General features: G+C 40.0%; 1 protein-coding gene across 8 annotated transcripts; it reads right to left on the bottom strand.

Moving 5' to 3' along the window:
- Positions 1-665: 665 nt before the first annotated feature.
- tox4b (TOX high mobility group box family member 4 b) lies at positions 666-14,667 on the bottom strand. 8 transcript variants are annotated; one of them, XM_066659438.1, is made up of 9 exons: positions 14,579-14,667; positions 10,232-10,336; positions 9,769-10,047; positions 9,370-9,630; positions 8,295-8,618; positions 8,073-8,153; positions 3,747-4,379; positions 2,813-2,967; positions 666-2,693 (listed from the first exon to the last, which is right to left on the bottom strand). In XM_066659438.1, exons 1-9 carry the CDS (start codon positions 14,582-14,584, stop codon positions 2,636-2,638), a joined length of 1,902 nt encoding a protein of 633 aa, XP_066515535.1. In that variant the 5' UTR covers positions 14,585-14,667; the 3' UTR covers positions 666-2,635. The 8 variants fall into 8 exon arrangements, with proteins under 8 accessions (XP_066515535.1, XP_066515537.1, XP_066515534.1 ...); XM_066659440.1 differs by having other exon boundaries at positions 10,268-10,336; positions 14,579-14,635; XM_066659437.1 differs by having other exon boundaries at positions 14,567-14,612.
- Between the last annotated feature and the right edge of the window lie 1,101 nt (positions 14,668-15,768).

Here is a 15,768-nt window from a genome sequence, read left to right as displayed (position 1 = left end):
CAGCACCCCCCCCGCCCCCTCTTAGTGTGCATGACTTTTTCTTTTCTAAGATTATTCCATTCATATTTGTTTACTCATGATTTTACTTATATTGCACATCATGTATTCATTCTGATGTGATTTGTATTTTTATGCTCAGTTGACATGTTTTTTTAATTTAAATGACTGTATCCACATAAATCAAATGTATAAATGCCAGAAATAAAACACTGAAATTATTTATGCCTTATTATTTGGGATTTTTATATGAATTTTAAATATTATGTAATCTTACATTTGGGCCTGTGTGCTCTTATTTTACTCATCACAACAAAGAGCGCCGACTTTAATCCCCGCCCCCTTTCAGCTTTGACCAATGACGTTTTCACAATTTTCCCGCTTTCCCCTGATTTCCCGCCACTGTTCTTGTTGAATGTAGCCCCCTGGTGGACGGTGATTTAATAGCATTACTGTTTGTGAAATCAAGGGAAAACTGTTAAAGAACTACACGTATTGTAAATTTCTATAACAACTCAAACTAAGACCTCTATCAATTTCTCTCTGTTCTTAAGATGGAGCCCATCTTGTGTACAATGTGCACCCTTAGAACAATGCAAATTGGTTTAGTTTCTAAATTCTGAAGCCATAGATAAACAAAAGTAAACAAATACACGTGACTTGTCCATGATGTTTATTTAGCAGAAAAATGTCCAAATGATTGTTGTAACACACCTAAAACAGACATGTTTTGTAACAGAATATCATGTAGCATCTGTGCAAGTTTGGGCTCCAATACTGTTCTCAATCTACGGCTGGATGCAAAACAAAAATTCACCCTGGAATAAAACACTGTTTTTGAATATGTAGCAAACAGCTTATTATAAACTGCATGTATTACTGTTTAAAAATATATATATTGTTAGCCCATGTAGAGTTTTCTCCAGAGAAATGATACATGAGATTCGTGGGTCTTGTGACTAAATTGCTGAAATGTCTTTAAACAGTAGTTTTCTGTGTGAAACAGCAAAGACGTTTTAAATATTTTTGTAGAAATGTAGTTCAATCAAAGCAAATTAAAGCTGTACATAATGTTCACAGAACTGAACGAGTAGTCTGGGAGAGAAGCTGGGTATTAGAGTCTATTTAATGAATTGTACAACAATAATTTCTTAGCTTAAGAAGTGGTTTCATTCAGTCTTTCATACACAGCCTCTCGCACGTACTCCTGACAGTACGTAGTTTCTTTTTTTTTTTTTTTCTTCACATCCTCCCCATCGACTCTCATAACACACTAGTAAACATTTTCCTGCATAATTGGAGACATGATCACTGCACATTTAAGAAAAAAAAAAAAACACCTGAATGTAGTTCTAATTTTAAAAAAAATCCCCAACATGTCCTTTCCGCAACTCAAGTCTTTTTCTGTTTTTTTAAACTGACTTTAGTGCCTTCTTAAATGTTCGTCTGTAAAATGTACACATTTTTTAATCATGGTAATAGTCCATTGAGAGGCTGATGTTAAAGTACACCATCCAGTTACCCCCTGACTGTTCAATCTCCACATCCAACTGCCACTGAATTAAAATATATTACATTGATGCAACTTTTTGCATATCATTAGGGCAGAAACTAAACAGATTTACTAAGGAATAACTCATCACCAATACATTTCACAGTTTAGAATTTGTATTTGTTGCATTAATAACATTTTCATTTCATACCCTTCAAAGCACCAATACACATTTTCCAGTTTCGAGGCTTTTTTCCCCCCAGAAATTGATCAACTTTCAAGATTTTAAGACCATGGCTTTTTTTTTTTTTAAGCTGCCCTCTTAAAAATGCACAACTAAACAGAGCTGTTATTACAACTTATTTTTGAGATGTAAAGAAATAATCTTACAGCTAGTCATCTGGACAAATTGATGAAATTATACCTTGAATGTTGTCCAGTCAATTTTGGAACAAAGCCAATGGCCAGATTAGCTTTAACGGAGGGGTTTGGCAAAAAACCAAAAAAAAAATAATTAAAATTTACACAAATTTTCCACTTTCTCCTGTTTACCCTGACCTAGATGTAGTCATTAAGCCATGACGTTTGTGGGAGCTACAAAAGCTAACAAAATCACTCAACCCAGTCTGTTTAGTATATACATCTCAAAAATGTCACTTAAACTGTGGCAAAGCTTTCACTGAAGCTGAGAGAGAGCCACAATTTAGTAAAACACCTGCTCTTTTAAATGGTTGTCTGTTCAGCTACAGTAAATTTTCATTTGTTTTCAGAATTCATACCGTTCCCCACATTAAGAAACATATATTCATTTTGACAGGAAGTCTGGGCTTGTTTGGGGTCATTAATGATTATTAGTGTTTGTCCCAATGCCTTGTAGCTGCCATCTTCCATACATCATAGCTGAATGACTACATATTTGGTGAAAGGATGGTTTTGGAAATTACATAATTATGTACATTTTTCTTGAACCATCTGTTTAAGTTAACCCTGCTGGAGATACTGAAACCCATACTTTAGGCCTGTACCAACCATTCCTCTCAAGTTTCTCACCTGTCTATATACATGTCTATTACCCCCCCCCCCCCAACCCAACCCCTCCACTTCTCTCTCTCTCTCTCTCTAATTCTGCTTCTGGTGCTGGAGATCCTAGGTTACTGTGGTGGAGTTCTGCCCTCTGATCGCACACCAGGCCATGAACACGTCCCTGTGGGAAAACAAGCAAAGAAAACACAGCTTCGTCAAATGGCCAACAATTTAACGAGACATAGGACACCAAACTGCTGCAAATATTCCTGAGAAAAAAAAGTGGATGCGTGTTCGTACTTGCAGTGCGTGGCCACACACTCATTACTGCAGTACTCCCTGTCCCAGTCTTTGCTCTCTACTGGTGGGTTATTGCAGCCTGCTCTTACACACACAGCTGGCCCTGCAGGTGGAGCTGTTTCAGCAGCCGGAGAACCATTGAGCTCCACCTCCATCTGAAAGAGGGGAGAAGGACAACAAATTAAAAGAGAAAGGAAGGAAATAAAGGAAACAACATGTATGACAAGTATAAAATGAGCCAAGATATATTACTGAACTACCTTTAAGGCATGTACGATTATATCAAAATCACATGAGCATAAATCTTATTATTAGATTTGAATAAAGTAATGGGCAGAACTGTGCTCTCTGTATAAGGTCACATCATGAAGTCAACAAAACTGGGCCCAGTTAACTAAAAACATCTTATTCCTCTTTCAAATGTGAAACTCTGGAATATTGGGTCCAGAGACGTCCCGGAGTGGCTGTTCACGCATACAGCGTGCAGCGGGAGATTTTCTGTATCAGGCACGCTCTCGCAGTGGAAGATGAAATACGTGCTTTAGGCCTGGAGTAGGGCCTGTGCTGCACATGTAGCAGAAACTCTGGAACATTTCCTGTGCCGTTTTTTTCCCACATGCGATGAGCTGGTTTTTACTAGGGCACAAGAAGGATAAAGTCCGAGAAAGATTCGGGGACAAATATTGCAGGTGGTTCAAATTCACACATACAGCTCCTCCAGGTAAACTCCGGAACATTTCTGGATTACCGTGCATATGTGGCGCTCACTAAACCACTTAAGAATCATCTTTGTCCCAAAATGCTTTTGGGAATCCCCAGACCAAGAGTGCTCAAAATTTCGCACACATGTTTTTGCATGTATTTATGACTGTCAACTGTGCGGTAAACTTGGAAATTTGCAAATCAACAAGGACGGTCTGTACATGACTCTTACCCCTTCCTCTCCTTCTGCTGTTACTATGGCAGCAGGCTGTGCTACCTCCATTGCGACAGCAGGGGAGGCAGAGACTTGCGGCGCCTCAGCAGTCGTGACGATGATGGGTGTGGCCACTTCTGTGTGCACAGGGGCAGGGACTATCTTGATCTGCAGTGGAGGTGGAGGTGCTGTAGTGACGGTGGTGGCCACCTGGCCAGTTCCGCCCCCTCCACGAGGTTTGGCCTGGAGTGGGGGAGGAGCAGGGGAATGTACCATCTGCTGGAGGCGTGGGGGTGGAGGAGTATTCTGCATTTGCTGGAGGGGTGGAGGTTGGCGAGCTGAAGATGGAGCCATGACAGTTGTGATCTGGAGCTGCTGTTTGGGGATGATGATCTTCGTGACGGTGGGCGGAGTTGGAGGGGTGCTGGTGGCCGGTTTGTGAGCTCCAGTGCGAGAGCGTGTGGTGACCTGTGGCAGGTCGATGATGATGTTGGACATGCAGATGTTGGTGATGGTGTTGTTGTCAGGGGCGTGCTGTGGGATCCGGGAAGAGCGAGTAGGCGTCTGGACAGGTGGAGGAGGCTCAATGACAGGTGTGGGGGCAGGAGCAACCGGGGGAGAAGGGGGTGTATCCAGCACTTCAATGGTAGGCTGTTAAAAATACAATGTTGAAAGATTATGGTTACATTTACATGAAGAACATAAGCCATTATAATCATACACAGGATAAGATGTAAAATATCCTATGCTAAACCATTAAGAGCTTCAGGGCCCAAGCCACTCTCTAAATCCTATACCTAGACCCAAATGGTGCTGTGGCCGTCTATGAGCCGATCGGCAACCAGCTTCACACAACAACTACGGTTACTCATTGAGACCATCATGAGTACCCTGAAAACATCACTGATTTATTGACCTCAGTCAGTAGTCCAGCAGACCCACTGGAGCTGGATAGACTAACGGACTACTTAGATAACACTCTTTGATCAACTTTAGATAGTGTAGCACCGCTTAAGCGTAAAAAGCTACAACAGAAAAAACTCGCTCCCTGGTATAATGAAGAAACGCTCACCCTAAAACAAACCATAAGGAAATTAGAGCGGAAATGGCGGTCGACTAAACTGGAAGTATTTCACTGTGCCTGGAAAGACAGCCTTATCCAATATAGAAGGGCACTCGTCAATGCACGTTCAGCACATCTGTCCTCACTGATTGAAAATAATAAACACAATCCTAGAGCACTCTTTAATGTAATCTCTAAACTTACAAACAATCGGGCAGCTACTGATCCACAGATCCCAGCCATTCACACCAGCAATGCTTTTATGGACTTTTTTAACAATAAGATTGAAAATATTAGACAAACAATAAATACCATATTACTAAATCCAGCCTGTCTGTCATCTGGTGTGGATGATATAGAACAAAACACAGAAGAAAGATTAGAGGACTTTGACCCACTACCACAGCTAGAACTGGAGAAAATCATCTACTCGTCGAATTGTACGACCTGCACACTTGATGCAATACCAACAAAACTATTTAAAGAAGTATTACCAGTCATAATCAATCCCATTTTAACAATCATAAATTCGTCCCTTAGACTGGGTCACATACCCAAAGCATTTAAACTAGCAGTTATTAAGCCCCTGATCAAAAAACCGAATCTTGATCCTAGTGAACTATCCAATTACAGACCCATCTCTAACCTTCCCTTCATATCTAAGATCTTAGAAAAAGTTGTGGCCCAACAACTTAGGTCATACTTGCATAAGAATAACATATATGAAAAATTTCAATCTGGTTTTAGGCCACACCATAGCACCGAAACAGCTTTAGTTAAGATAACAAACGACCTTCTTCTCGCCTCTGATCGAGGCTGCGTATCCATGCTAGTTCTACTAGACCTCAGTGCAGCTTTCGATACAATTGATCATACTATTCTGCTAGAAAGATTAAAAAACATGGTTGGAATAACAGGAACAGCCCTGTCATGGTTTAAGTCTTACCTCACAGATCGCTATCAGTTTGTAAACGTAAATAATGTTTCTTCTACTCATACAAAAATGAGATTTGGAGTTCCCCAAGGCTCCATTTTAGGACCTTTACTATTCATATTATACATGCTGCCACTGGGCAGAGTTATTAGCAGGCATGGCATTACCTTCCACAGTTATGCAGATGACACACAGTTATACATATCAGCCAAACCAGATGACAAACCTACATTAAAGAAAATGGAGGACTGTGTTAAAGAAGTGAAGCACTGGATGTCATACAACTTCCTTCTGCTAAACAGCGACAAAACCGAGGTTCTCCTTCTAGGTCCAAAACCTGCTATAAATAAGGTATCAGACTTAATACATAATTTTGACTTCCCTGTTCTCCCGAGGTCATCAGCTAAAAATCTGGGTGTTATAATTGATTCAGATCTATCATTTGATCAGCATATAGGTAACATTACAAAAACAGCTTTCCTACATCTTCGGAACCTCGCTAAGTTAAGAAATTCCTTATCCCTCCCAGATGCGGAAAAATTAGTTCACGCTTTTATTTCATCAAGATTAGATTATTGCAATGCACTTTTATCAGGATGCTCCAGCAGAAACTTGAGTAAACTCCAGTTAATTCAAAATGCTGCAGCCAGGGTCCTCACTAAAACTAGAAAATTTGATCATATCAGCCCAGTCTTATCGGCCCTTCACTGGCTTCCAGTTAAATTCCGTATTGATTACAAAATTCTTTTACTCACGTATAAATCCTTACATGGTCTCGCCCCTGAATACTTGCAAGACCTCATCACACACTATGAACCACCAAGATTACTCAGATCTCAGGGCGCCGGCCTCTTACTAGTACCCAGAATTCATAAGACGTCAGCGGGGGGGAAAGCCTTCTCCTACAAAGCCCCTCAGCTCTGGAACAATCTTCCAGCTAGTGTTCGGGACGCAGACACAGTCACTATGTTTAAGTCTAGGCTCAAAACACACTTGTTCAGTTTAGCCTTTGGCAACTAACCTCTGTCTAGTTTAAGGTTGTCATTTCAGGAACTCATGGACATGGAGAATCAGGGTATACCTGGATGATGTGCTCACAATTTCTCTTGCTTGGAACGAAAGGATGTCTTTGCCTGAGCTCCTTCTGGTTTCCCTACTCCCAGTCTGTTACAGTCTGATCCGTCACTACACTAAAGAAAATATTCACATGCTCTTATTCTCTGTTGCACTCAACTAAACTAACTGCTTCCCTTTTACTGTTTTACTGTTTTCTGAGAGAATGGTGGCCCACTGATGGAAGATTGTTTGCTGGATTCTCCTGCGGCCCACACCAGACCAGACCAGCTGCTCACCTTATTATTATTATTATTATTATATATGTAGCATAATGACACTTCATTGGTGATCATTTAAAATTCAATCTATAGTTTGATCAGAGGAGGATGGGTCCCCTTTGTGAGTCTTGGTTCCTCCCAAGGTTTCTTCCTCCAGCCTCGAGGGAGTTTTTCCTTGCCACTGTCGCCCTCGGCTTGCTTGCATTGGGCTTTGATTTAAATGTTCTGTTTTGAAACTGTGAAGCTGCTTTGTGACAACGTCAGTTGTAAAAAGCACTATACAAATAAATTTGATTTGATTTGATACCCAAACCACTCACTTCATCATAGAGATCATCAGGTGGGCACGTCCCCTCGTAGGTGTTTCCCTGAATTAAGCCCATGACACCTCCGGAAGTCTCAACAGTGAAGTCTGGCTTCCGAGACCCACCCCCTCAAAGCTAGCTTTTACAGTCCTACCTTACCCTAAGGCTGTATCGAGCCCCACTGACACTGTTAACGCATGCTCAGAGCCATCAGTTCCATGTGATCTATTTATGCTTCATCACCAACCAACCCAACAGCACTTCTACAGTGCATTTCCCCAAGAAGACTGTGCTCTCCTTATCCATAACCACTGACTAGACCTTTCAGCTTTTTTCGGATAACTCCTTCACAGCTGCCCTTACTTTCCGGACACCGATGCCGAACTGCACAAGGAGGGACGTAGCAGCCTACAAAGTCTACTAACACCAATTTCCATCTGTCTTAAACATGTGCCTGCCAAACCTGTTCCCTCACCTCAGCAAAAATATTACTACAATTTTTCTTCTTTCTACACAGTTTTCTACTAAACATTATTCATAAATTTAATTTGCATTTTATCCTATTCATATTAGGTTACTAATACCTTTTCAAGTTTATTCTGTTTTTTTGTTAATTGGTGTACTGCACACCACAACTGTACTTCGATACTTTGAGTTCCTCTCATGCATTTCACAATTTAAAGTGTTTAAAACTGACTGATTGCTTACCTGAGAAAGCTGATTGGCTTTGTAAGCTGCAAGTGCTTTAAGGTATTCCTTCTTAGCAGCTTCAGTCTTCCTCTTGTAAACCTGAAGCAAACATGCATGTGTTATTGCATGAGTAAGAACACCATTCTAAGCATTACATTCTTTTAAGGTTGAAATTTTACAAAAATGTTACAAAACAAATGCAGCTAGACCTTTTTAATACTTTTGCATGTCCTCTTTTACCTGTTTCTGCTCCTCTCCCAAACTGTCCCACATTGAGGCCACAATCTTTGACACTTCACCAAAGGTGGCGTTGGGATTCTGGCCCTTGATGGCCGCCTGTGTGTCTCTGAAGAACAAGGCGTAGGCAGACACTGGCTTTTGGGGTTCGTTTGGGTCTTTTTTCTTCTTCCCCTTCTTGGCTCCACCACCAGCCACACCTCTCTTTGCCAGAGTGGGCGGGACCATGGACACAGAGGTGGCAGGCTGCTCGGCAAGAGACGGGGAGAGAGAGATGACACCAGGAGAGACAGAGAGAGAGACTGGGGAATCCACCAGAACGCTCTTCTGAGCCAGAGGGGGTGTGCAGAGAGTGAGACGCAGATCGACAGAATGAGAAATAGGAAGAGAAAGAAAGAGTGACAAGAGAAAGCATGGGTGGGGGTGTGGAGAAAAGTTAGATTAGTTTCCATTACATTTCAGACATGCCAATACATTTTGATACCAATAGTTCAACACAGTACAGGAAGTAGGATCATGTGTATAACTAACTACATTAACTCATGACAAAAATGTGTGAAATCCCAGTGCCAGCACTATTTATAGTTAAAAGTGATGAATGATTACTTCTATGATAAATGCCAACTTTTATTTAAAAAAAAAAAAAAAAAGCAAGTCAATTGAGTTGAAAATGTATGAACTATCTGCTGCTTTAAGGAGCTCATCAGAAACTCACAACTTGCTAAAATACTTATAGCAACAATGACAAGAAATAATAACATCAGAATATAGATATACATTATTGATACCCAGAAAATACACGAAACAACTACATCCTAACAATTACAACGTATGATTATAAAACTATGACCTTATACTATAAGCTACTGTACAGTATCTGTCTAAAACACCTGCACATCTATAATGTAACTAAGAATTCTGTTAGTGTTTATAAAATACTGTGTTTGTAAAATTAATTCCAACTGAAACAAATTAAAACCAGTAGCGAAAATCACTCCAAATCACCATGTAGATGTCTTCAAAAAGCTTGTGACTAACTCATAAAAACAGCATTTCACACAGTCACACAAAGACTCACTCTCCTGAAGTCATCCATGTCGTCATCATGAAGCGACTCGGAGGGTGAGCCGGTGGCAGACAGCGACTGGTCGGGTGACTGTGAGCGTGCCAGAATAGCCCCTCCGCCTAAACTGAGACCCAGCTGAGCACTGAGCTCCGACTGGTCAATAGTGGTTAGTTGGCTGTGTCCAAGAAGCCCATGGTTCATATCTGTTAGTGGAACATCAATGGTCATGGGGGAGGAGCTGCTGAACTGTGAACCAATAGGATGGCCAAGATCCTGCAACAGGTTAAATTTCATTTACATTTAGGTTCAGGACTTAAAATAGCGATTATGTTTTATAAATCTACATGAACACAACCTTGTGGTATTACTGCAGCTCTATTTCAAGCACCCACTTCCTCAACATGTACTTACCATTCCTAGTGTGGACCCCAACATGGGACCCCCTCCTTGCTGGTTCATAAGGCTGAGGTGTTCTAGGCCCTGCGATGGAGGGTTTACGAAGGTTGAGGCAAATGAAGGGTCATCGCCTTCAACAACTGCATTTCCAGGGACACTGGAGGAAGGGCCCCCATCGCCTAGCTCTCCAAAGTCAGATACGACATCAGAGACGCTAAGGGCAGAGTCAGAGGGATCCAGTGATATGGGTGGGATCTCAAATTCCTCATCGCCCAAACTGGGTGTATGGAAGGTCTGTGGAAGACATATACACTGCTGAAATTTTGTGTCTGTGACTATTTAGTGAACGCTAATTCACATGGTCCAGATATTGCCTTAGCATTCATACTTAAGAGCTGGTGAAACATGAATGAAGAAGACATCAGACCCCAAACCAAAAAAAAAAGACACACAAAAACCTCTGAACAGAAAGAAGCACCTGGATTTGAAGGGAGTATGTGGAGGGGAGAGCTACCTCGGAGGAGGACAGGAAAGGATGGCCCTCTCCGCTCATAGGCAAGTAGTTGTCATTTCCTCCAGGGAACTGCAAAAAACAAAAAGTGGGAGATATTAGGAAACATTTCACTGAAGAGATGAGATTTAAACAATTTATGTCCCGTTTCTTTGATTCTGCACTAGACTCGTTAGCAGCATTTGGTAAAATGACCACCAGCGGTCAGGATCTCGGTGTTAAATGTCCATTGAAATACCATAGTGGTAAATTGGTAGTAAGACTGAAGTAATAATTTTCTTTAACTTAGAACACCCTGAATGTACATCTATAACACAGACTTTCACAATTTCACACTTAACGATTCAGAATTAAAACCTTTTATAATCAAAACAATTTATTAAGACAATAAAGAATCATATGTGGATATCTTTCTAGTCTGTAAGATATAGCAACAGCATCGTTAAGCCAGGATATTAAATCCGAACATCTCAAATTCACCTTCTGAACTGTGTCAAATCCGTTAAAGGCCTGAGGGTCCAGAAACTCTGAGTCACCGGGCTGACCGGATCCATCCGTCAAGTCAGAATAAAAATTAAGATCCATTTCGAGCAACAAATCCCAACTCCTAGAGCTTCAAAACAGGGCAAGCACCGCGAAAAGCCTGAATCTGGGTTGTAGAAGTCTTTTTTTTTTTTTTTTTTTTTTTTTTTAATCGTAATCAGAAACTGAATGAGTGCAATCTTTAAATGGTGAAAACGGTCATTTTAAAAACACTGAACATTATTCACCAATATTTTCAAGAAATTAAACTTAAATTAATCACAGTCTGGCACAATTCAGAATTCAAGCCCTTTTTTGAGTCAAGGCAAAAAAAGAGGTGCCAGTCTACTTCTGTTAGAGAAAAGCCTTGTGGCATAATATCTAAAAAATTATCATATTAAATCCTAATCACAGTACCGGTGAAGAAAAACATGATTAGAGTTTTCCCCAAATCAATCAGAGCTGGTTCAGACTCATTTCTCGAGTGTAACAACATAAAACTGTTATTAATAATCACAATTTCACCTTAAGCCTCACAGAAAATAATCGAAATTAAACCATGAATCAAAACCGGTATCGTGGTTCGAGGCTGTTCTTCGAATTGTTCAGCCTGGAGAAAGGTTCAGGTTGGATAATTTCAGCAAAGTGACATGTAGAAGTAATAGAGGCACAAAAGGAAAAGTCTGGAAATCCACTACAGTGTGTGAAACATGAAGCCAGCCTTTTATATCCACGAGAGAAGGGTCAGAAAAGCCGGACCATTAACGTTAGCTCAGTGCTAGCGACGCTGGGTAACGCTCACGTTCACCTCCGCCGTTGATGAATGACACGCGGAGAAACACGACTAAACCAGCGCTCACAAAACACCTTCACCACACAGCACCCCACCCAACAAAGCCGCAGAAGGGAAACGAGCCTATAAATATCTACAAAAAATAAATAGAGAGCCGAAAAAATGCTGGTATTCGGTCACATTACGAACGCTGTTTTTTCCTTTGACTACTATGTACAGGTTCCGTTGAATCGGTTCCTTTAAGGGAATCAATTGAATCGATTCACCAGTCTTCAATAAACGAATTTTACTCTGATATTAAATTAGCAACGACATTAAATTGACTTACTTGTTTCTGAACTCATTGTTCATTTTGTCATCGTCATTGACTATACATAAGTACTTTGTATTTCTACAATTACTAACTAGACCATTTGTTGTTCAGCATACTCTACTACTTTTACATGTCACATTGCTTAAATGATACAACCTGAACCTTTCACCCTGCTCTGCAACAGTTAGGAACCTCCAGGAACTCCACAGGACCCCCACAGAAACAGGTATGGTTAGAGTGGGGGGTGAGGCAACAGATGATCTACTATCTCTGATTTGAATATGCAAGATGTTCCAACAGTGCATTTGTGTCTAAATAAAGAGGACACATTGGTCACAACTTCTCTGAATGCACTTCCATGTTTTCTGCACGTTGAACGACTTAATCATACACTGAATCAGGTGTTCGACTCATTAACACAAACACTTCAAAAGAGTCGATTCGGTGTGGTGAAATGATTCGATCGCTCAATCGATGTCTGTACATACGTCACAGGCAACTTAATCGAGGCCCGAGTTACGGATGCGGATTTGAGGATGTGGATCTACAAAATAATAATAATAATAATAATATTTTTTAAAATGTAATAAGTGTGACTACTATGCCAATTTTTAAAGGTCACTACCATATACATGGACATTGCATATCCTGAATAAACCATATTTTATGAGTTTTAATCTCCAAAGCACACCTGCCTCACCCTCCTGTCCATCTGTGGTACAGTTCTGAATATTGTTGAATACCAAATAGCTCCCTACATACTTCACTACATAATTCAGTTCAATTCTTAAGGTGTAAACAAAGGTATTTACACGGGATTTGACAATTCTGAGACAGGAACTGACCTAAAACATTTAAAAACTGTGGCAAGAGAATATTACGGCAAATATAAAAAATTGTGTAAAATATATAACATTATTGGTATACAAAAACATGAAACATTATTGAGTAATTTAGCACAGTGCGAGGTCATGATTGTGATAGATGAATAGAGATGAATCTTAAGGAGTAATTTGAAGCCTACAAGTGCTTAGGGTTTGAGTGCTGTATTTATTCACCTCGAGATCAGTTGTGAGTGGTTTTGATTCTGTGATTGCACAAGTATTTACCTAATCCTTGTTGGGAATTATAATACGCAACAACAATGATGAATGAACAACACACCAATCAAACTCAAATCTTTAATCCGGCCTAATCTATAAGGTTAAAGGCTGTTACTCACTGAACATGCTTTGAAAACACCACACAACACTGCACAAAATGTAGCTGCAATTTATTTACATCAAAACTATTCACACCAAATGCCATTTCTGGGACATTTGATGAATGGTGCCACATGGTTTACAGCTAAATTAATGGGTAAAACCACTCGTGTTTTCTTCAATTGAAGATTATCCCTTTTTGCTGCTCATAGAGATAAACAAACGCCAATATTGTGTATAATTAATAGAATCACAGAGGATTTCATCATCATATACAAGAGTTGAAAAATTATCACATGTGCTTTAGCACCTGTTGGAAGTTGGTAAATCTATTAGAACTTGTTATAAGGGATATCCAAATATTTGTGGACATACTGTAGGTAGGTGTGATCAGTCCCACACTGAGGACTGTATCTGTGCAGCTCTATCAGACAGTACTGGGACCTGAGACAAAAATATATGAAGCAGATTGGCTGCTTGTTGCTATGTCAACGTCAGAGACAGATGATCATCAATGACTTTATGTCACTGTCGAAATTTTGCAAAACACAAATAGTGAATAAAATAATGTTGCATTTTGTCTGTTTAAAACTTTGCACTTGGTGTAAAAGAGATAATTAGTTATACATATTTTCCATTTAATTAGCTGTCACCTGAATACATCACATAAATAAATCACATTCAGTGTGTAACGGCCTTTAGAGGGGCAATGGTGTGCTAATAAATATTAAATAACATGTCTGATAGCTAATTTAAATGTTAATTTGAAGCCAGGATATAATACATTTTAAAGCGTGAAGATATTTAAGGAAAATACACTGTAACAGTATCTGCCGATATTTTAGGTTACAGCATCAGTGTCAGTATCGGTGTCGGTGTCAGACAAGAGTGATATCGTTTCAGAAACAGAGTAAACAGAGGGTTATCTTGTGTTTAAACGCCACTACAAAAGCAGGACATGTTTCAGAAGTACTATAGGACCCTGCAGGTTAAGTATTTATAAATAACTGTACAACATAAACACGGTAGTAATATAAAGCATATCTTTAAGGACCAGTCTGAGGTGTAGTGGCAGGCTGGAGTTTCTTTATCTGACTTAACGTTAGCTTTAAATCACTAATTCATCCTCTGGCAGCCTGTCGAACTTAACGTTAACAAGATTAAAAGGAGATAAAAGTGTCCCGAACGTGAGCTAACCGTCCAAGCCCCTGGGAAACAGCCATAAACAGAAATAAAATCTTTATAAAAGTGGAAAGAATGTGATGGAGCGACTGTAACGAGCTGCTAATGGCGCTAGCTGCGAAAGGAGGAAGTCGGGTCCCGTTTGTGATGGTGCGGGTTCGCGGGAGTCTTGAAAACAGACTCCGGATAAAACAACTCCGGATTAAAGAGGGATGTGCCAGTGTGAATGAACTTTATAGGCGCTGGACGATGCAGTAAAGCCGGACCATTAATATATAAGCTCTCTCTACCTCTCTTCTTACCTCCATCCTCCAACTCCACACGCTTTCAGCTCGGGCTGCGACTCTTCGATCTAACACACACACACACACACACACACACACACACACACACACACACACACACACACGGAGTCGACTCCAAAAGAATCTATTCTTCAAATCAACATGTGTCGGCATTAGGAGTCGACTCTTAATATCGGTCCTTAGATTCCATTACTTCGGAATTAGGAACTGACTCTCGATTAACCGATTCTTTATTTCCACAAGTACCGGGATCAGGAGTCGATTTAAAAACTCGGCACATCCCTCAAACAGCCCTTCCTAGTGGATGGGATCATATTCCAAACGCTATATGGTGGTAGACGGGTGTTCGATAAGCCAACTGTAAAATCTATTTGTTTAGTATTAGTAGTTTTTAATAACATGTTAGAAAACACATTTTACCACTGTAATTAAAAGTAATATTAATTAGAGCATTTGTCTTTCTTTGTGTAATGTCCATTCTCTACAACAGGTGTCATGAAAGAAAAACCTTTAAGACTCCTCCAATTAAAAATCAAGTTTATCTTCTTTAAGTGTTTGTTTGCTAGAAATACCAAGAAAGACTAAAACAGGTGAATTTAGAATTTAGTTTCTTTGTAATAAACCTAAGGAACTAATCCCATCACTTGCTGGGCCGGGTTTTTGAGCTGCAGGTGGTCTGTGTGGGGACTACGTCTGATCTAAAGTAAAATCATTAGAGGTTTCTCGAATTCTGCTTCTAAGCCTTTAAGTCTGATAAACAGAGATACGATTTACAGGGTCATTCCTGGACAGGAAACAGACTTTACTTGGTGATGGTTTTTGGAATCGAGTAGCATGGAGCCGATTCGTAGAATCAGATTCATGTAACTTGGATTCAGAATTGGAGTCGGCTCTTAAGTGTTTGGAATCGAAGAGCACTTAAACGCTCTGAACATGGCACCGGCGAGAGTTAAACAGAGGAAATGACGAGTGAAGAAAAAAGAAAACACAGGCGTCTGGTATCGCTTTTCAAAACTTATATTAGTACTAAAACCAGAGTTAAGAGTATATCTAAATTCTATAACTAAGAGTTCATTAAGAGTAAAGAAAATCATACTTTTTAACAGACTTTCTCCTTAAAGTTGTCTAGTTACAAGAAGAAGACAGTTTAAAATACTAACAGTGAAAGTGTGGGGAAACATCATGTT

Source organism: Hoplias malabaricus, chromosome 2 (assembly GCF_029633855.1).
Source record: "Hoplias malabaricus isolate fHopMal1 chromosome 2, fHopMal1.hap1, whole genome shotgun sequence".
NCBI lineage: Eukaryota > Metazoa > Chordata > Actinopteri > Characiformes > Erythrinidae > Hoplias > Hoplias malabaricus.
Note: the sequence above shows the minus strand (reverse complement) of the source record. Positions and strands in the feature narration are given on the sequence as shown.

Coding starts and splice junctions, on each gene's coding strand:
- tox4b (XM_066659433.1), bottom strand. CDS start 10,849: ATGGATCTTAATTTTTATTCTGACTTGACGGATGGATCCGGTCAGCCC. Junction 9,631..9,768: donor TGGGGTCCACACTAGGAATG/GTAAGTACATGT, acceptor AACCTGTTGCAG/GATCTTGGCCATCCTATTGG. Junction 2,694..2,812: donor TGTGTGGCCACGCACTGCAA/GTACGAACACGC, acceptor GTTTTCCCACAG/GGACGTGTTCATGGCCTGGT.